General features: G+C 44.5%; 1 protein-coding gene across 2 annotated transcripts; it reads right to left on the minus strand.

Annotated features, from left to right (window-relative positions):
* Positions 1 to 3,296: 3,296 nt before the first annotated feature.
* Positions 3,297 to 15,847, minus strand: cldn19 (claudin 19). 2 transcript variants are annotated; one of them, XM_035632427.2, is made up of 5 exons: positions 15,057 to 15,847; positions 10,345 to 10,509; positions 9,952 to 10,036; positions 8,045 to 8,191; positions 3,297 to 4,312 (listed from the first exon to the last, which is right to left on the minus strand). In XM_035632427.2, the coding sequence occupies exons 1-5, from the start codon at positions 15,277 to 15,279 to the stop codon at positions 4,264 to 4,266; spliced, it is 669 nt and encodes a 222-aa protein (XP_035488320.1). In that variant the 5' UTR covers positions 15,280 to 15,847; the 3' UTR covers positions 3,297 to 4,263. The 2 variants fall into 2 exon arrangements, with proteins under 2 accessions (XP_035488320.1, XP_035488321.1); XM_035632428.2 differs by having other exon boundaries at positions 3,297 to 4,851.
* Between the last annotated feature and the right edge of the window lie 6,828 nt (positions 15,848 to 22,675).

A 22,675-nucleotide genomic window follows, 5' to 3' on the forward strand; every position in this document is an offset into this window, starting at 1 on the left:
AGCTGCACGTGTTGGGGCTCGCTCACAGACAGCCAGCACAAAACGACAACATCACGTTAACCTCAAACCAGGAGACTTTCGGAAGACTTTCAAGAAAATGTTCTCAAAAACCCCAAAGGTTATGTGATTTTATCCACATGTTAATATTCGATTTTTTAGGAATAAACAGTCAATGAAATTGATATTGAGTCACAGCTACTAGACAATGAAGTGTTGGTCTGCACTCACTCCCTCTCCAGTATGAATGATTCACTCTAAAAACATGTTTTCAGTTAAGCAATGAAGGAGATGATTTCCAGTCCCACATTGCTAAATGACCACAGTGGGCAAGTTCCAATTGAATGCATGCTAAACGCGACATTCATCACTCGGAGTGCTGAAAGCCTGATAACACATTCCTGCGTTCACTATAATGAGCTGGCTTCTGCTGTAAGCTTTGGTTCATTGGGTTCATTACCTAAGAAACCCCTGCTCTCCTCTTTAGGAAAAGTCATTTTAACAGACTTCAGGTAGCACAGCACACATTCCTCTTCGCTCCCCTTATTAAACAGGCAAATGAATTATATTACAATAATTTGGCTTGGAAAAAGTGTAAAAAAGCAGGTTGCATCAGTTTCTTGCAGGCTTAATAAGACACATTATTATAAATAAAATCCATAGACATAAAGATGGATGAAAGGACGGCTCCCAAAATTAAAGCTCCAACATCTTAATCTACAATCACTACTGTGCAGACAGACTCCCGTATCCAGGATATTTTGGCTTTCGTTTTTTTTTTCCCGTTCATCTTTATTTAAAGCCTATGCTTAAAACCCCACACACATTTTGTAGTTACCTATCATTTTTGCATCCATGTAGAACGAGTTTAATGCCGAGAAGACAGTTAGATATCGAGCAAATCAGAAAATAAGAACATGAGGTTTTTTATGAAGTTAAAATTGTACTTGTTTACACAAGAAAATACATAGTTGTTGTCATGCTCTTGAGGATGTGATATGGATAGAGAGAGAATTATTTCTGAGATTTGATTTCTTTCTTTCATTAGGGAGGTTGCGTTTTGGTGTTGGCTGTAATGTGTTGTTGTGGTTGTGTTATGTATTGTGTGTACAGTATGTATTGTTGTTACAATACAGTGGTTGATGGGAATCTATAAACACATTCACTTAAATTAAAATCTTTGTGTGAAAGTGGCTGAAAAAAAAGATTTTTCTCTGGTGAGAATCATGGAAATATCTCTATCAGCTTAAGGACATACGCTGATGTGAGTTGTATGCAGTTGTTAATGCAGTGTCTCTGTATATGTACAAGTGTACAGTCGGAGCAAAGCCCCCTGTGGTTATTTTGCATGGTAGCCTTAGTATATCGTATTGGGGAACAGAACGTATAGTCATGTGGTGTGTAGGTGCATCTGCACATGTCAGGTGGATGTGAGATTTCACATCCACACTCTGTTCCCACCACTGGTGAGTGTGCATTTTTCTCAAACTTCCTTATTTTAACTGTGCACACAAACACGAGGACCATCTGTCTCTCTGTCTGTCTGTCTGTCTGTCTGTCTATCTATCTGTCTGTCTGTCTGTCTGTCTGTCTATCTGTCTGTCTATCTGTCTGTCTGTCTGTCTGTCTGTCTGTCTGTCTGTCTGTCTATCTGTCTATCTGTCTGTCTGTCTGTCTGTCTGTCTATCTGTCTGTCTGTCTATCTGTCTATCTGTCTGTCTATCTATCTGTCTGTCTGTCTATCTGTCCATCCGTCTGTCTGTCTGTACGTCTGTCTGCTACAAACATTGTTTATTATGGCAGCTCTGAAACTGACAGCATACTTGTGCTGAAACAATGTTCATCGACATGTTCAAAAACTATTTGACGCGTTTATGAAAGAAGAGACCAGTCTTTCTTACAATAATACGTGTATCATCTCCATATTTGTGTACTTATTTCTTCTCTCTATACTGGATGTTCAGAGCTCCCGTTTTGTACGGTGTGACCGCATATTCACACAAATGGTCTCAAATGGTAGATTCTTCCTTGTTTCTCACACACCAGACATTTGCATGGGTGCTTGTCATTTTTGTCCACATGGAGAAGCTGTTTCTGGTTTTTTTTAATTGTATGTGTCCTGACACATGGACGGCATGGTGGTGCAAAAGACTGAACGTAAAGATTAGACGGCATGCCAGCTCCCAAAAGTGAAGCCAAAACATCTTGATCGCCCCCTGGTGGCCTGGCTGCAGTATAGGTCATCAAACCTGCCTCTTTCTGTCAGCTGATGGGACATGTCAAATGAGTTTTTTCCCAAATACGATTTCTGACATTTGAGGTCGTTTTCACATCACACTGATGTTTGTTCATGTGTTCATTTTGCTGATGTGTTGGGATTTAATTCTTTATTTGATACTATAATAAAAAGTCAAATGTCACAATTGACAGCTGAGACTGACACGTGATTGGTCAGGCTGGTGTATCAACAGGACCTCCTTCCTTTGATCACTACTGCACAGACTCTGGCTCCAAATGACGTCACCGGCGCAAGATGGCAGCGCCTGTATCCAGGATATTTTGGCGTCTTCTTTGTTATATGTTGGCCCTGTGACTGACTGGCAACCTGCTCAGGCTGCACCGCACCTCTTGCCCAATGTCAGCTGCAATCAGCTCCCTCACAGATAAGTGGACTAGCAAACTCTATTCTATTCTATTCTATTACATCAACAGCTATCTAATAGTATTCTTTTGACGTTATGCAAAACCACTATTTGGAATCATGAAACCATTAAGTACAGAATTTGAATTTCTCCCTGTTGGTTTCACTTTTATTTTTTCTTAAAGGAGAGCACAAGACACGCGATTTGAAGAGCAGATATGATTTCTATGTTTTACCAGACAAAACAAAAAGGGCCGGACTTAAAGGTAAACTTGACAAGAATTTCAAATGATCCTTCAATAAACTTTGTGGGATTGCACCAATTTCACAAGCGCCGTTACATGTAAATAAATAAAAAATATCCCCGAATTCCAAGGTTGTGAGTTAACAATAGTTAAAACTACCCCCCAAAAAAAGAAAATTCAAACCTTTGTTGTCTGTAGTGAACTTTGTGAGTCCACCTCTGTGAATGTGCCACACACAGTCCAGTGAGGCAGAAGTGGAATTCCACATCTGCAATTATTGAACAACAGGGTGCAACAGAAGTATTTGAGCTGGAAAAGGAGGAACGAGCGGAGGAGCGGAGCTATGGGCGGAAAAGTCAGGCAAGGGTGAAAAGTTCCGAGACAAACGACATGAGCACTGACTCACAGCCAAATCCGTTTTTATGTCGCTGTTTACTTTATTCTAAAAGAAACAGACAGGGGTATACTGTGAATGAGATGATACACAACATGGAGGAGGTAAATATTAGAGATAGGAACGACATGGTAAATAAATGCAGGCATCAGAAGGGTGTTTGAACACTCAGCAAACTGGCATTCCTTAGTACAGGGGACAGCACACAGTACAGTATATCCTTTAGAGTCAAAAAAATACAACGACTCCATCATTCACACAAAAATCATATTGGCACTTCACAAAACAATGAAAAAATGAATTTGCTGGGTATATCCTCAATCCAGGCTACTTGAAAACTGGCACACAGCTTCTTACAAACAGTGCATAAGGCCTTATAACTGAAGATCTATTGTATGTCCTTTTCCTTTGTTTGTTTCATAAGTGGTACTGTGTTAGCTTCACATTCATTTTCAGAAAATCCAACAATAGAAAACAAGGTATACAGATCTGCTGGCAGAGGAGCTATGGACACACACCCCTAAGGGCGGAATGGGCGAATATGAAGAATCCATGTAGTCAAAAACATACATGTGCACAAACATGTGTTATAAGGCACTGTAGTAAAACATTATATATGTAGTAAAAAGAAAAAAGAGAGATGAAGAATACAATAGGTGGTATATACACCTGGGCATTTTAACATATTATAGAAAACATACCCTGAATGACTGTCTCTTCCAAAGTCAGCAAAACAGACAAGACAAGGATATTGTCTTTTTTTAAAAACCCCTGAAACATCAATTTCATCCCCCCCCCCCCCCAAAACAATTTATTTTACTTCAACAATGAGTCTATAATTTGTGTTGCCTCAATATGCTTGAAAGGTTGCCGTTCATCAATTCTGCCTTTAGTGTTGCCTGTTTGTCTGTTTTGAATTCCTCAGTGAGAGGGTTTTTTGTCTGTCGACACAACCTAAACCACGGTAAGGCCAGAAGACTCCCAAACTACAAGTACTGCTCCCTTTTCTCTGGTGGGGTACTTTTAACATTTGGTCTGCAATTCAAAAGGGAAAAAAAGGACACGTTTCAGTCAAAGCAGTCACAGAGGAAACAAAATAAGCCCAAGACACATTTGCAAAAAACACCCAGAGGTCATAGGATATAATCATCAAACACAGAAAGTGTTTTCAATTCGTTGTTAACTCTCAGCTGATAATGGGACACGTGGGGGGGGGGGGGGGGGGGGGGGTGCAATGGGGGTGTTTAAAAGCTGAAATCGAGGAGGGTATCTCACTTCTGGAAGAAACAATCTGATCAGATATCCATTTAGAGTCCATATTTACAGAAAAGGATCACAAGGTGTGGGGGAAATGAGAGAAGACAGAACATCTGAGTTCCAATTAAAACTGACAAGGTGCAGATCCAGTACAGAGGAAGAAGGGAAGTATTCTACCAAGAGGTCCAAATTTGGGTCTAAGAGGTAACACGTGGTGGGGAAAGGGGAGACAGTGGTCGGACAGTCGGACAGTCCTCGATAAAAAGGCAGGGGGGGCTGATCAGTCAGGGAAACTAGTTTCACTCAACAACTCTGCCCTGAATTGAGGAGAGAAGAAGACAGTCGGAGAAGAACAGGATTAGAGGACAGGAGGGGAAATAGCAGGCACATCAAGACCTCTCAGATTCTCACAGCAGCTGTGAAGCGTTGAGACAGACAGTGAGACGCTACATATCAACTGGAAAGCGATCTGCACCCTAAAGAGATTACATGTGGGCAACCAGATGTTTTAGTAACGCCGTCTCGGGCGAAAGGTGAAACGCATCACACCAAGCCGTATTTCTCTGGATGAACATACGTGAGTGTTAGTTAGTTTCTGAAGCAAGAGTTTGAGAAATACAGTTTCACACGTTTCTCTTTGAGAGTTTAGTGAGAGTTTACTTTATCTTAGTGTGTAACCGGGTGAAACTTGCGTAACAAATGAACAAATTCTACATAGCAGTGCCTCTAAAGCTTAATATTGTAGACGTCGACTCTTGTTCATATTATACCCTCAGCAAGACCCCAGCTCGCTCTTTCAGCCTGTTCCTTCATCCTATGCTAAGATAACAGTCAACTCCTTATTGCTTCACTCCTTTCCTTTCTTGTTCTTTCTGTGGACACAGCATTATAGGTAGTTCTATCAGACTTGTTGTTGAGCAATCCCTATTCAAAACACAGCTGCTACTGACAGACCAGTATGGCCTGACATCCCCCTTTATTTAAAGGGCACAAGGAATTTCCTATAGACTTTACCCCTCCCTCCCTATCTGACCATAATAGAGCACTCCACAAACAAGTGCCTACTAAGAAGAGAGAGGCCATACGACCGGGAAACGGGGGGACTGGGACCTATTCTAAGAAAAGTTAATGGCTTTATTATCCGGAGCAGTGATGGAGCAGCTCTTTTAGGAACACAAATGAGGGCAAAGTGATGTGGGAGCATCAAGGGGGAACTCAAGAGTCAATTTAGACCTGCTGTCGAGTTTTACAGGTTCTTATGCGTGGGGAGATTTCAAAACTGCTAGAGGTACGCGTAGTTATTTATTCCCATGGAGCAGACACTGACTTGTATTTACTGTGTCAGTGTCACGTTAGCTTATGGTCTACTGTAAAGTAATGTGTGCTACTGTGCTAGTTTAGTTTATGAGACCCAGTAGGATTATACTTGCGAGAGAAGTAGATGAAAAATCTTAGATTATCACATTGGTTAAAGAAGAGATTATAGGATGAAGGAGTGTATGAATCTGGAACGGTGGTGTTAGTACATGGAGCAGGATGATACGTGTCGAAGAGAACCTGGTGGTAAAATGGTGAATTGATAATAAACGCCATTTATACTCAGTACAAGGCGACACCTGTTACTAACAATTCACCTCCACTGCTGCAGTTCAGATTGTGTCTTGTGTCCAAGTGATTGTTACATATAGACAGACCAAAAAAAAACTATACTTTCTTTTAAATTGAGGAAGTTGCTCAGGTGCAACAAAATGGCTGCCTGAGGCCTTCATTACACACCCGCTTCTTTAGTGTCAGTTATTTTTGGTTAATCACAAGCACTGTTAGCTGTCCTCATCCAGGCTGAAGCTACTGAGATGAAGTCCTCTGACACCCTACAAGGCGACCTCTGTTACTCTCTATACGGTGGTTTGGTGCTTTGAACACAACCTAACTGCACCAGTGGAGTGTGAATACACAAAGCAATATAAAGGCAAAACACAGATGCAGCTCCAACCAGGAAGCATAGGACATGCGAATAAAAGTTCAGTGTGTTTTACAGTAGTGCTATTTCTAAATCCATGTCCATTCCCTATGGGTATCTTCCGTGATACACCTTTAATTTTGCTTATCGATTCACTTTAAAGGTCCCATATTGTAGAAAGTGAGATTACCATGTCTTGTCTAAATATAGAGGAGTTCTAGGTTCTATAGAAAATACTGTGAAAGTATCAAAATGCTCAATCCACATAGGAATACACACAGCCCATACTCAAAGTGTGCATTAAAATGAGCCGTTAGGACTTCCCTAATTTTGTGATTTCCCAACAAAACTATCAACGCCCTCAGCCATGGCCAAACAACAAACTGAGCTCGCTGCAACAAGACAGACTAATGTCAAGGAAGCGCTGCACAATCATTGGGTGTCACAAAGTCAATATACAGTATTATTGCACAGTCTACCCAGTAGCGACCAGTAGCTAACCTTTTATTTTTTCTGAAAGACCAGGAAAAATAAACCAATCTGTTAGGCTCATTTCAGCGCTTACTGACCATCAACATTTGCATTTAAGGGTGTATTTTACCAAGCTACTAGCCTGGCGTACTTTTAAGTCAAATGCTCGTTCATCAGCGGTTGTTTGCAAAAGTTGCTTCCATCCGCGTTGTGGTATAAACCCCAACCATTATCAGTTAATCGGTTGTGATTGGACAGGCAAGTTTTCTGCCGGGGGGAATCCCTTGCCAATGGAGGAGATCCAGACCATATTCTGGCTGAGCAAATTTAAATGAGCTCCCAGAATTCGTCCGGGTCCCAGGCTACCAAGCTGCCCTAGTTGGATACAATCCATTCCCTTTTGTTGGCCTGGCTCCTTAAAGGGGAGAGGCTCAGTAAACCAACACAAAGTGCCCTGTTCTTCCTGGAGCTCCTGTGAGGAGCATTAGAAAGGGGTAAGGGGAGAGGGTTTTTTGTTGTTTCAAACCACACATATACTGTATCTTCCTGTGGATATCAAAGGTTTGAATAAAGCACTTGGAAATTGTAAAATATGGGACCTTTAAATGTAGTTTTTCTGTTTCAAGAAACTGTTTCTGATTCATTTCCTGTTGTCGGTGGGGTCAGATTTAAACAGTTAAACTAACTCAGATAAAATAATAACGTTAAAGCACAAGAGGGGTTTATCATTCCAAAATACACTCATCATTATTTACAATAGGTGAACTGGATGATTGACATGTGTTTGTAGTTTGTTTTTTTTGCCACAAACATGCATCCTGCTTAGATGCACTGTATAATGTGCTTGTGTGTCACGCTGTACAGTATGTGGTGAGAATGAGTGTGTGTTTCTGCAAATGATACCCAGTGAGAGGACTACACCGCACGTGTGTGTGTGTGTGCATGATACTCTTTTGTTTTTTCGTATTTTTCGTGGGTTTTTTTTAGCAGGCATAATCTGAGTAAAAGGGGGCGGTGCCTAATGTGTCCTCTGCTCTCTGTTTGGGTGGCTGCTGGAAGGGGTTGGGGTTTACACGTACTCCCTTGCTGTAGAGGGCTGTGATTGGCGGTAATATTGCTGTCCTCGCATGTCCTCTTTGGAGCAGGAGCAGCACAGCAAGGAGCCGCCCAGCGCCGTCAGACTGGCCGCCGCCCAGCCCACGAACAGGGCAGAGCCGAACTCATACCTGCACAGGAGACAAAGAGGATTAAATGGTAATGCAGGCTTTGTGACAGAGGCATTCCACTCGCTTATTCATAATGATTAGCTCCGACTCAATAACAGCAATAACCACCTTTATCTTTAACTACAGTAGATTTTCTCCAATTTTTAATCTCATTACAATACTAAAGCTAGTTAACAGCTAATAATGGATAAAAAACAACAACAATATCATGGTTAGGTACAGGTACCAATGGCTTCACAACAACTGGAAATATGTTATGTTTTTGCATTTTTGAAGTGCTATCTAGTAATAGCTCCGCCACCGAGCTGTTAGAAGTTAAAACTATCCGTTTACCAGCCGTTCGCTTTCCAAGTTTATGACCAACAAAAAGTCAAATGGCCATTTTCCAGTGGCCTTGGAATGCTGGAGATGAAGTCTGTGGTACTGACCACCAATGAGTGTCAAACACTAGCAGACAGCTCGCTACGACTGGCTGTCTCTAGATTGAATATCTGGACGAGGGATGGCTATTTCAATTAGCGTAAAACAAACGCTACACAGCCAACTTCTGACATGTCTAAAACATATGAGACAGGGCTGCCGTCGCCAAAGACGCAAAGTGAAAGTGGCAGAGAGTGAGAGAAATTTAAGAAAACCTCCACTGACGGCATCATTACTGTGATGGCAGGGCGTCTTTCCTTTTCTGTCAGCTTCCATTTTTCCCCGCACTGCTCCTTTTCAACATTGTTTCAAACGTATATCAAATGCTTACGAGACACTCTGTTTTCTCCTTACATGCAAAGTGGCCACTCAAACGAAGCAGAACTTTTTCATCTGTTATTTGTTGAATGTGCCTGATACTTAACAGATTTTTGTGGAGCATCTTAATGACGTAATGGATCAATCTGAAAGTGTACTTTTCCCCATAACCAATCCCAAATCATATGTATATGAATGGCTATTAAAGGGGCAGTAAGCTTTTTTGGAGAAAGCTTGTTTCTGTCTTTGTCGCTGTTGTGATGTTACTGCTCTGGCCGGGCCGCGAACCTCCGGTATTGGAGTCAGACGCACTAACCACTAGGCCAACACCGAAGAGTTGCAGCTACTTACTCACTATGTCATTCAGAGTTTTGTCACGAGTGTCGCGCAGGAAAATGTCCAAAACGGGACATTTTCAAAAACAGATGAAGAACTCAGAGTACTGCTGTGTGCCACTTTGTTCGGCGTCATCCAAATTTAATGGCGTACTAAGTTTTCATGGGTTTCCGACCCCGATCCCGACCTGAGAAGACGACAGCTGGTAAACATACGTCAGGATCATTTCTCCGTCACCTCTCACGCAAAGGTTCAGCAGACAAATTGTTACCGATGGACATGGTTGTGGAAATAGCTCATTGATTTGATGGGGTTTTTTGTTTTGTTTTTACAACATTTAAATATTACAACATTTAAAACAAATTCTCTCAGATTTGTCAAATATGCAGCAGACTGTATGTAAAAAATTAAAATGGCGTCTTCTCAACTAATGCTAATAACAGTGAAATGGATCTTTCAGAATACAAGAGGCACAGAATGCTTGACTTCTATGCTTGACAACCCCAAATTATAGAAAAAGTGTTTTTTTTTACTTTTCAGTTTAAATTTTGATAACATTATTGCCGACATAATTTGAGATAAAAATACATCGGTGTCAAGCGGAGGGTCTGACTTTCAGCTGATGTCAGTTCCACTGTTGTAATCACAGGCCACAGCAGATGAGGAACATCGGGTGAGCTACGTACCTGGCGTTGGGCGGTGTATTTGGGTTGAAGAACTGATAGGACACCTGGGTGGCGTACCAGGACACAGACACCAGTGTACATAGTCCTGTGGAGGGAGAAATGATTAATACAACTGATTCACGTATAGTGAGTCAATTACGCCAGCAGCGGCAAACAAGTGAACTGGGGAATCGTTGCTTACTTAACATTCTCCCCTGGGCTTATGGTTCATGTCCAAGATGAGCGGCTAATGCCTCTAAAATGACCACTTCCTGTTTACAGCGGGGACTCTAATTACCCAGAAGACGCCCGGCGATGGGTCCGTGCCAAGTGCACAAATTACAGGACGTACCGCAGCATATTTTCCGTCTGGAAACCAAACAAAACATGAACTGAACCCGGCAGAAATGGCACCTGCGAGCAGGAAGAGGGCGCCTCCGGTCACCGCGATGCGAGTCTTTGTGGCTGGGTTGTTGTCTCCCACCTTGGTGCACTTCATGCCCACCACGCTGACGATGATGCCGATGAAGCCCAGCAGCACTGACACCACCATGAGGGCCCGACATGTCTGGATGTGGACTAGATAAAGAAAAAGGAAAAGGAGGAGACAGGGTCCGCAGAAGGGGGGAACACAGAGAGGTGAATGACAGTGAAACAACAGAAGTTATGAGAGAAAGGAAATCAAATGGTGGAAAAGTCCAGTCCATCACTTTGAATCAAATGGTGGAAAAGTCCAGTCCATCACTTTGAATCAAACATGAACATTTCTGGACATAGTAGTGATAATTACAAGAGAATTGAAGCCAAACACACTAAACAGGATTGATGGGAAACCACATGCATTTTTGAAAGACGCTCATTAGTAAGAGTCCACCACTGTCCTATTTTCCGGAGCAGGGTCAATCCAACGTTTTATCGTCCGGGGCTTGGCCGAAGCCCCGAGACCTGAAATGATTCTCCCAATCTTCTCCACATCGTTCCACTGTGGTTTTGCCTTCGGAACAATCTAATGTGCGGACCACACAGGCCTCAGCACACATAACATAGTGGGAAGAACATATTTACACACACACATGTATAAGTACACAATATCTGCGCACGCACACCGTGAGTGTAGGTGGGATAGACGCAGATGAAACACACAGCTCTCTCTCACACGAGGCAGCAGCTGTAGGAGGGCCTGCTTTACATGTTTCACACAGTGGGATCAGTGTGGCTCTTTTGTTACAAAGCAAGATTGTCTCCGCGGGGCTGTCGCCACGGCGATCAGACGCTGCTGCCGCCTCAAACACAGCCGCGCACGCAACGTGTTGACGCGAAAGCATAAGCCCTTAATGATGCTGTCAAAAATACGGATGAGAGTGCGTCTTATTTACAACAAGCGCGTGGATTGTTGAAATCCCAGCAGCGGGGGATAAAAACATGCAAAATATCCTCGTTTGATATCTGACAGAGCTGACAAATAGGGTCTTTACATAGGTAATTCAGGTAAGTTATAACTTAAAGGGTCAGTAAGAGTCTTTGTTGTTGTTGTGATTTTCCTGCTCCGGCCAGGCCGCGAACCCGGGACCTTGGGTATGGGAGATAGACACGCAAACCACCAGGCCAAAACCGCGGCGTTGCGGCGTCACCCGCTAGCACGTCGACGAGTGATGTTTACATACGGCAACGCATTGTTGTGTGGTGCGGTCCGCACCAGTTGTTTTGTTTATCATTGTACAGGGCCAGGGCTTCGCGGAAAAACACAGATTTTTTTTCCGGCGCGCACACAGAACCGACAGCTAGCGGACCGTGAGGAAATACTCGCTGATTTTTACTAAACATGTTTTGCTTTCGAATCGCTTACTGCCCCTTTAAGTCAGCTCAAATAGAAGAGGAATTAGTAAACGACAAAGTAAAAAGAGCTTTTGGTCACACTGCGTAGTCCTTAAAGCCCTGTGGGAAGAAAAAAAACTAGATTTGAAATTAGAATTAGAAAGGATTAACTGTACTTGTTCGGGGAAACAAAAACAAAAATAAGTTCCTGTGGAGCAACATCCGGAACCAAGTCATCAATTGTCATTGTGACAGAAACGCGCACGCCATCACTCAAGGCGCAGCAGTGATGTAGCAGTTCAGAGGCTGACCTGAGGGGACTTGTGGTGGGGGGAAGAGGATGGAACAACCTTTGAAGCGTGATTTATGGCTCCAGAGCTCCTTTTGATGGAGTATCTGAACGGTTTTCAACAGAGAGTAGTTTGATTTCTTTCTTCTTTTTTTTGCTCTTTCATCCACTCCGGGCATTCCTCCTTTCTTCTGATGAGCATGAGTGGGGGGTTTTAAGGGGAGGGGTGAAGCAGAGACCAAGACGAAGGACGGAGGAGGGAGATGGGCCGGCTCACCCACCAGGCCCTCTCTCTTCCCAGTGCCAAGGTTGGCAGTGCCAGCCACACGCTTTCAATGAGTGTGTGCGCTTGCTGGTGTGTGTGTGTGTGTGTGTGTGTGTGTGTGTGTGTGTGTGTGTGTGTGTGAGTGTGAGTGCGTAGGCACTGTAAGGTCCCATTGTGAGGTCACTTGTGACTCTTTTGCTCGTAAATATCTGTTCGTCCCCACTCACATGCTCAACCGTAAAACGCCATTTTTACTGAGCATCTCCTCTTCTTCCCCAATCCAGTTTCATCAGAAGCTCAAAGGACAGACACGCTCGCATGACGTCCTCGATCGTACCGCACTGCGTGGGTTCACTTTAGTGTGGACGGACAGGAGGATTTGCTCCGGTGAGAACGGGAGATGCTGCTGTTGCTCACTGTGCGGACGGGTACACAGGACAGTGTACTCCGCGTTGCATGTTTGCCATTGTGGTCCAGCTCTATAGACATCATCACCGACCCTGAGCCCCACCGCATCACAGACACCTTTCCAGTTCCAAAAGGACGAGTGCGGCGATTACCTACATCTTTCTTACGGCCATGGAAAAAAACCTAAAACAAATCGACAATGAATTCATCCAAGTCCCAAGCGTAGGGGTGTACCCACACCTGCTAATATCCTCCGTCTTATAGAATCCACCTTGTCCACAAACGTTTTGTTTGTGGACAAGTCCTGCACACTCATTATCATTAACTGGGAGAAACACTAGTGTACCATTCTTAAATGAACAGTGATTGTGTCCTTATCCACTGAATCTCAGACTGCATTCAGGAAGTGGGATTACCTTTACATGTCTTGACTTGACAATAAGCTGTGTCTTTAACATGGAATTGAATGCAAAGTGATTATGTAATGTGGCAGGGCAGATTGTCAGGGGCATGTCGATGTCTTTAATATCATACTTGGATGTTTGTGGTTTTAAAGCGCTGTCCTTTCAGCACTACCATCCTCAACGACAGCCGACCTTGTATATTATCCTGGTTCTCATTTCCCCCGTGTTTTCGGCAGACCTGCAGCACTTTCCACTACAGGCGGCTTGCATCGGTCGAGCGCGGCACAGTCTGGTGAGCAATTACAGCCACTATCACATGCTGCTCCTGCTGCGAGTGCAGCCGGAGAGCAGGGGCGCCCTCACAACTCCAATCAGGAGTTATCGCTGGATCAAAAATAACACCGTGGGGGTCTTCTAATCGGGATCCCGAGCCGCGGAGCCTTTTTTCGGACCCCGGCGGACACGTGACTGAATGCTGATGCGCTCCGTTTCATAATCTGTCTGTCTGCAGGCGACGCCTGAATGAACCGGTGAGTGATCAAGAATGCCTGGTCACGACTTTTATCAAGTTGAGTGTTCAATCAGAGCAACATGTGGTCAGGGTCTTTGGGAAGGGCTTCTCTTCTTCTCGGTGTTTGCCTTCGGTCTGACACTCGCGGCCACTGGGCGTGTTGCTGGACAAATGGAACAATGTGCGCGTGCGGGGAAGACAGAGCACATTCTGGGAATGTCTCTGGTGTTTGGCTCAACACTGCCCTTTTCTTCTCTCCTAACAGCCCCTTATTCATCCGGCCCGGACAATACGCCGTTCTTATTGCCGCAGTGAGCCCAAAGGAGACGGGAGATCAGCTCGGGGCAGCCCGCCACACTGAGCGACACAGGAAAATGTTTGGATATAATGACTCCCCGAGACGCCGAAATGTTTGCAAAGTGCCTCATTTGTTTTCCCAGGGAGCGTGTGCCCCAGAGGAAAACAGGCACGCTCAGCGTGTTGAGCGAAAACAACTTCTGGCTGAGCCCCCCCCCCCCTGCAGCCTTCTATTAGAATCTCTAATGAAGGAATAAAAGGATGATTTAAGCAGGCAGGAGATGGATGGATTCATTTAATCTGGGTGCCATTAATTGTGAGTCTCTGGCTCCTGCTTACAGATTGGAGATGACAGGAGGCTCATATTCGGGGCTAATTTATGTCCGAGCCCCACATTCCTGACCCCCTCCCACTCCTCGCACATTACGTTTTCATGATGAGCTGCATGGAGTTTCGAGACGGAGCCGATCTCCATCAAAGATGTGAACGGCAACACTTTGACTGAGATTTACAGCTTGTGAATTTAATACATCCCAGATAGAGAGAAGGAGGGGGGGGGGGGGGGGTCTGAGGGATGTTGTCTTCCTTCTGTTTCTCGTTGTTGATTAATACGCGAGGCCAAATGAATGTGGCCCTTACAATAACTGTCACGGATGCTTGTTGGGGAAAACTCGGCCAGACAGAGTGACGGCGCAGGGGAACCTCACGCAGAACGAAAACAAGACTGTGAGAAAAAAAATGAAACAAGGACAGAAAAGAGAGAAAAAAAAGAAAGAAAAGAGAAGCATTTTGAGAATGTGAGACTGGAGTGATTGGGGGAGGAACCCTCTCCGGGTGATGCATTATGAGGGGATTATTGGCTTAGTTGAATTTTAATTGTGCTTTTTCATCATCCGACAAATTATCCAGTGAAATCACTTAATCACTGTTACAGTTGCTACACAGTTTCCCCACAAGGTATTCAACCCACGGAAGATTTGTATGCATATGTTCTTAGTCTCATCGACTTTTAAATATGACGATAATGACCAATTTACAAAGATTCTCATGATTCGATAGTTGGTTGTAGTTGATTCTAGCAGTGGAGGATCACAGAGGAGAGAGTAGGAGAGAGCCAAACCCAAACATTGTACTCACTGTCCAGCGAGAGCATGGAGTCAAAGATCTTGCACTGCACCTGTCCCGTGCTCTGCGAGGCGCAGCTCATCCACAGCCCCTCGTACAGACCCACGGCCGTGATGATGGCGTCGCCGGCGTACGACGACTGCTTCCACTGGGGCAGGGCGGTGGTGGAGATGATGCCGATCCAGCCGCCCAGCGCCAGGAAGTAACCCAACAGCTGGAGACCCGAGTTGGCCATCCCTTGTCTAGTTCTGCCTCGCTGCTCTCTGCCTGATCTCGCTCCCTGTCTCTCGCTGTGTTCTGCGACAGCTTCGGTTCAGGTGGACACACCTGCAGCGATCCTGTCACTTGTTTCACTCTTCTCTTCACTGTCCTGTCCCTCTGAGCATCTCCTTCTGCCCGTCTGCTTCAGCTCTCATCTACTGACCTCCCCTCCTCTTTCTGCTTGTCCCTACCCTCTGTCTTTCTTTCTCTCTCCACGTCCTGGGCTCGTTTGGCCCGTCTCAGCTGGGACGATGAGTTGACGGTTGGCGATGAGTTGGCGGTTGACCCCTCGTGGCGGTCCTTGTGCGGTTTCTCGGTCTTCCCGGGGCTCAGTCAAAGTGGAAGAAAGGCTCTCTGGTGGTCAGTGGTTCAGTTCATCAAGCATTGTCGCTGGGCTGCCTCACTCTCTTCATGGCTTCTTCCAACTCTCTCTCTCTCTCTCTCTATCTGCTGCTCTGCTTACTTCCCCCCCACTACAATCTTTCCATCTGCTCCCGGCTCAAGTGGCTCAATGAGGGGTAGCAGAGAGAAAAAGTAAAAAGAAAAAAAAAATGTGAACATAAAAAGTCCTCAGCAAGGCTGATCACAAAGAGATGGGGAAAGGGGGCTGGCCTGTGATTGGACCCGTCTGTGTTGTAGGAACGCCCACAAGGAGGGAAGAAGGATGGCCTGTTTGGGGAACAGCGCACTGTTTCAAACAGGGAAATAGAGTAAAAGCAAACGATTGGGCTCAGGATTGGGGAAAAAAACATCAGTCATAATAAAGTAAAGTCGTAACGACAACTTTGTCGATGAAAAATTGGCAAGCATTTCTCGAGCGATTGCTCCAGTTGGAGTGAGGATTTGGACTCTGTGTCTCGATCATTCAGTCAGAACTGCAGCACTCTGCTTTGTCGGGTGTCCGACGCGTTGATCCTTTGAAAACTGGGCCGCCCCGCTGGAGGTGTGGACGAGGTTGTGGTAGAGTGCAACAAACACACGGTAAATCAGCATCCAAACAATGCCTGCCTGAAAAGGAAGTGTCACATCCAGACAGGCCCTCTGGAAGTTATGGGCCCTTCGAGGCAAGCCTCCTCCCATCGTCATGGCAACCCCCCGACAAATGAAGGGGGGGGGGCGACAACAGAGCCAGTGAGAGTTCACCCGACTGTACATCCTCATGAGCCGTAAACGCAGACACACTCCGTGTCTTTTGAGTTCTGTTGGGGGGGGGGGGCAGAAACCTGCTTTCCCACAATAGCGTTCCCCATCGGCTCTCCTTCAACTCGGCTCTTTAAATTACCTTCAATTCACCTCCGACTAACTCAACTAGTCCATTCTGTCAATTACACAGTTGACGCGCACACTCTCAGAGACAAGGACGTTTTTCTCACATCTGTAAGAGACATGTCTCACCCCCCCCCCCCCCCCCCCCCCCCCCCCACCCCCACCCCCTACCCTGCACACACACACACAAACACACTCTCGCTCACACACAGCCTGTCTACGTAGCGAGCATGTTCTTGCCCTTCCCCTCACGGTTGTCCTCAACGGACGTTAAAAGAATAAAATGATATGGAAAAATATAATGAAAGACCCTGATAACCTCTGGCTCTTTTTTTGTGCTGTTCTGCTTGAACGGACATCCATTTCTCTCCCCCTTTGGGTTTTCACTCACTTGATTTCTTGTATCTTCTGTTTCCCCCCCCCTCCTTTGTTTCCTTTCTTGTGTCTCCTACCAATTCAACCTTGAACCTGATCCTCAACTTGATCTCCCTCGACATCAAGAAAAAAACACCATGTGAACATGCATGTGACCTCACTTATCCAGCACCACGGTACACACACACACACACACACACACAGTTCTTTCTGTGTATGTGTGACCAGTGGTTTGCAGTGTCTAATGAGGGGCGTCATGTATGGGGCGAGTTGTGGTCGGAGCGCGGAGGTCAGCTGAGCGCGGGAGGCGAGAGGAGATGAAAGAGAGGCACAACAAGTGCTCAGGTCCCGTCCAGTGGGTGGAGAGGGCTTCAACTCTGATTTTGAATCATAGCAACAAACTACCATTGGTGGGTTTAAAGCGGTTCAGCTTCAAGTGGGAAAAAACCTAATTGAACAACATGACGTCGTGGGAGGCAAACATCCAGTGCCCCAAGGCCTTTGGGCAGCATGTTCTCATAGACAAATGACAAAAAAATCTTTTTTATTGTCTTTAAAAATTACCCACGTGTGTTTTTATCATCCAATCATTAATAAAATGATTCATACTTTCAGATCTGCCTTCCAGCTCTATGTCTGTGTAGTAAGGTTGAGGCAGAGCCGGCCATAGCCTATATGGGGCCCTAGGCAGAATTTGACATGGGCCCCCCCACCGCCACCAATACTATTGTCAATGCTCGATCACCTATACTTCGGGCATGTATTACTGCGCCAACTCGCCGCCGTAGCTCTGAGTCGAACAGCTGATTTGCGGAGTGATACGCTGATTCTCTGGACCGGCGCGAGTTGCCGCAGTAATACATGGCCGAAGTAGGATTGAAAAAAAAGTTAATAAAAAACACATCCTTTAGCGCACAATTAAATGGGTATACTTTTTTTAGGTAGGCATTTAAACAGGGTTCTTCGCCTCCAAACTCCGTTAAATGACATGCTGCTGCAGGTCTAGCTACCTCTGCCTTTGCCTCTCAAAGACAACAGGAGATTGTTTGTCAAATTAATGCAGAAATTGTTTCAGACACTTGAACAGTCGACATATGGTGGAGTTCCTCAAGTGAGCACATTGTGAAGGCTCTCTGGTCACACCAGTATTTAAAACGTCTTTCCAAGTGTGAAACAAATCCCCCCAAATGTCCCCCCACACACTGGGTTTAACTTGACCAAGAGCGAGTCGTGTCAACAGGGCTAACCATGTGCTATGTTAGAGACAACTCATCGTTTTTAGGCCAGTAGAGCACGTACACTAGAGTTTGTCTGACTTCCTGTGGGCTCTATTTGTGGGATCATATAAAATATTCCTATGACCTCCAAATGTTTTTGGACTCTGGGCTTGGTGCTGAATTTTAAGACTTGAGCTGGAGCACTGGAGAGTCCACAATGGAGGCTATCTAGTATCTAACATTAGCTGTGTTGCACTATGCACTTATTTATTTATCCTTCTCTGTCAGAGTATTACTGTAACTGTTTGACACAATAACAATGGTTTGAAGACAGATCTAAGGAGACTGTCCTCCCAAAAAAAAACCTTTACCAGCTCATTAACCATAGTGATCATGGTAAAGCAGATAAACCCCCACGATGCTCTGAGGCTAAAAGAGTATTTGTGGCGTACCTGTCACCAGTAGAGGCCCTATTTTAGGAAATGCTCGATATTTTGATTTTTACCACATACGACATAGTTCATCCTATGAGTTGGAGGACCTGTTGGTCCTGAGAAAAGAGTTAATGGTATGTACTATTATGTCTTTGCAAAAAGTGATTGTTCTCTTCACAGAGTTTCTACACCCAAATGTTTCATAAAGGATGAAACATTCATCACACTGCTCCACTTTCTTTTCGTGCAGCCACTTTAGCTCACTTATTGGTTGTGCCAAACCAACAAAATGAAAATGTGACAGTTTGAATGAAGTGGATAATGCCGTGGCTGATACATTTTAAATGACACACATTTGCTTTTTATTCTCAGCAAAGTTCTGGGAAATCTCACTCCAGGGACATCTCTCTCTCTCTCACCCCAGAGCACCATAAATAAAAATACATTTAACAATACATTTACTGTTTCCATATATGGACTATTTCCTTAACACACATTTTTATTAATTATTTGGGTAATCCATTCTCTTTTTTGTTGTTGTTGAGACTGAAACGTATCTCTCACTGAATAAAAGTGAACTGACATTGATTTTGATGAACATGTTGCAGTTCAAATACCCAATCACCTTGTCTGGCTCGGTCTCCCTGCACTGTCAGTGTGGGCTCCACCACCAATTACCACTGTGGGTACACCCTTTCACCGCTCTCAGCTCTTATCTCTTTGATACAACGCTCCCCCGACAGGAAACCAGCGAATGTGGACTGCACATCCTCATACCCATGCACGCACAATTTAGGCATCAGGGGCCTATCAGATTAGCCGGTGTTGTCAGGGTTACCGCGAGACACATGTGGACATGTAAACAGTATTGGGGGGCAAAATTATGTAACACAACAGGCAGGTTGTGGATTAGTCTGATTGAAAAACACGGGGATTATTCAGTGAAGCAGCTTCACTTTGATGTCACATGAAGCACATTTGTATACAGTCTGGAAGATACCATATAATTGATACGACTTGGGATGCAAGTTTGTACACGAGTTAGCAGTATTCCCAGAGAGCTTGTAGTGCTCTCCAGCAAAATATGATTACAGTGCGTTGAAGGCTTTCCTGTTAATGTTTTTCCACATGAAGTGGGGGGTGTCTGAATGAATGCTAACTAAGCACAGAATAAATAATGTATGGCTGCAGCCAAAGGAGAGCTCCTCTGGTCCAGCTCGAGAGGCCCTACAGAGAATGTTGGCTCTGCTCATTACGGAGTTGAACAGGACGTCTTTTCCTAAGAGTAGACTGCGCCATTGAGGGCTGTGAAACAAAAAACAACACTGAGAGTGTGGAGGTGAAAAACAGTCTGAGAGCAAAAATTTTGGCAAGGTTACTGTTGTTGACCGATGTCCTAATTGCTTTGATTATGTCATTTTGGACACTTCAATCTTTAAAAAGAAACTTCTGTGAGAGGCTGAGCACTTTACAAGAATGTTCCAAAGTCATGAACATTTAATGACACACAGACGCAGCGCATTCTATGAATTCATCTTATCCACTGTTTCCTAAACTCTCTGTGGTTGACCTTGCTTTCATGCCCGGCTTCAGTTCAGCCGTTGGGTCAGCACCATCTGGGGATAGTGGCCGTGAAGCGTGCAATAGCCTGGGGAGGAGTGGGAGGAAGCCCTTCCTTTCTCCCTCTCTCCACCCAGCAACCCTGCAACCTGTTTACCCACCACCTATCCATCTTTCCATTCCCCGTCTTCCTTCCTCACCAGAGGACACATGGTTCATTGGGTACCATCAGTAACTCCCTCTCTCCATCGTCTCTCCCGACCTCTCACCTCTTTCCCTCTCCCCAGATTTTCCAGACCCCTGCCGCACTAAGCTGAGCTTAAGAGTCAGCTGAGCTGATCAAAGACCATAGCCATTTAGTGGCTAACAAGAGGCGAGAGTTCCCAACGACACAGGACCTCCCAGGGGTTTACATCGCCATAGACCTACTGTAACTAGAATGGACATGGGGGGGGACAGCAGCAGATTTCACACACTCTCTGTGACTGCATAAGTAGTTGTTTGTTTGGTGTACAGTGATGGCTGTATTCCTAAGAAAACATTTATTCTTGTGGAGGCTGATCCCAGATCCATGGGATTATTTATCCATTTTTCAGTCTGCAGAAAGAGACACCCAGCTGTTACCCAGCATCCCCCTGGCGTGGGGAAGGCCCAGGTCTTTTTCCCACCACTCTCTTCCCTCTCATCCCCTCCATCCCCTCCTTCTTTTCCATCTACCTCTCCCCTCGTCACGTCAACCCCTTCCAGTTCCCCCTACATGCTCTGGCACCCTATTATTGCTCTAATTCGCCCTAGCATACTTTCCCTCCTCTTCCTCCTGCCTTTGTTCCTGATTTATTCTTTTGTCCTTCATGACCTTTCTCCCGTTTCCCTCCATACATCTTTTACAGTATTTATACTGTAGTCATGCTGCAGACCACTGGATAACCCCAGCCAGAATGAAACCACAATTCTCAGCAATGATGTCTTTTTGTAGACGGAATCAGTACATTGTACAAGGAGTGTCAACTTGTATTACATGCAATTTTTTAAATCTGGATATCTGGATATTCAGTCCGTCTGATCTGTTGTAAGAGAACTAAGCTGTTACTGTTTTCTTTGCATGTGAGCTGAACTAATGGATAATCGTTACCAAACCATTTGTGAAGAAAGTGTGGAAGGATATTTGGATACAGCATCACGGGGTTAAATGTAAGGCTATCTGCTGTCTTGGTCAGTAGCTGGTAAGTAGATAATCATGCTAGCTTGTCACCAATATAGCAGAGACTACAAATGATTAAAACATCAATTTTACAATGTCATTTAGGATACTGAGGGAGGATATACCTGTTATCTGATCTTTTCGTTCAACTAAAAAGGAAACAAAGAACATTAAAAGTTAATTACAGCTACATGTAAAAAAAACAACTGGGATTTGAATCAATAAAAAGTAAAGACTCCAGGTTGATCTGCTAGCTTCTCAGCTGTGAACTGCATATTGTATGTGTAGATGGAGTTTGTTAATTCTGGGCGAAAAGACTAGAGCAATGTCGTGGCTAATGAGCAGTTAGCGAGATGGAGTAAGCTTACATCCATCCACCGAAGTAGACATTGGAATGTGGATAAAAGCTCTGGAAAAGGCTTTTAAGTGAAGCTTGAGTTTTTTAAGTTTAAGTGTCTTTATTATTAATAGAAAAATATTCACAAAAGAAATTTACAATATATTTCATATTATTAATTATAGCATACTGTAGAATAGTAGTGTGCACACTTATATAACCTTGAGACTAAGAAAATTGGTAAATTTCCAAAACCAAAGCAGGGAGTCTGTGGTGTACCCCCCCCCCCCCCCCCCCCCCCCCCCCCCCGCCCCACAGAAAAATATGAGCTTTAAAAACATTGTTTGCCGCATTCTGGCAACTACATAAGAATGAAGAAAAAAAATATATACATTGCAACAGCATTTTTTATTTGATTTCATCTTTAAATGCTCATAATAGTTAAAAGTGCTCTGCCTCGCAGCCTGTAGCACCGTCCTTGAGGGAACATATGGTGAGGGCCGGTCTGTTACAAATGGAAACTCCGCTTTCCATAAATGAATGAATTGCATATATATTTTTCTCTTTTCTTCTCCATTTCCCCGTCACCACTGTGAAGTTAGTTTTAAGTTGGATAGGCGGCTGGGACCGGAGTGAACATCCGTCTAATATCCAACTCAAAAACTAACTTGTCTTTTTCTTCTCTGGGATTTAACGGCAGCTCGTATCCTTAATGTTGCACTACTGCTCACTTCCGGCTCGCGGACATGGATGTAGAGCTTGGGGAAAGGTGTGAAATTTTGTCAGCTATCGGGAGAAATGAAGGAGAATTTTGACCGCGGGGGGAATGCGGGAGATGGTATTGAAAATCGGGAGACTCCCGGGAAAATTGGGAGGGTTGGCAAGTATGGTTGTGTTGTCTTCACTAAATTGTCAGGAAACTGTTCACTTCAGACATGCTTTTCTTTCGTGATGTGAACTTTTAGGGTTATTGACGGCAT

The sequence above is a fragment of the Scophthalmus maximus genome, chromosome 6 (assembly GCF_022379125.1).
Source record: "Scophthalmus maximus strain ysfricsl-2021 chromosome 6, ASM2237912v1, whole genome shotgun sequence".
Lineage (NCBI taxonomy): Eukaryota > Metazoa > Chordata > Actinopteri > Pleuronectiformes > Scophthalmidae > Scophthalmus > Scophthalmus maximus.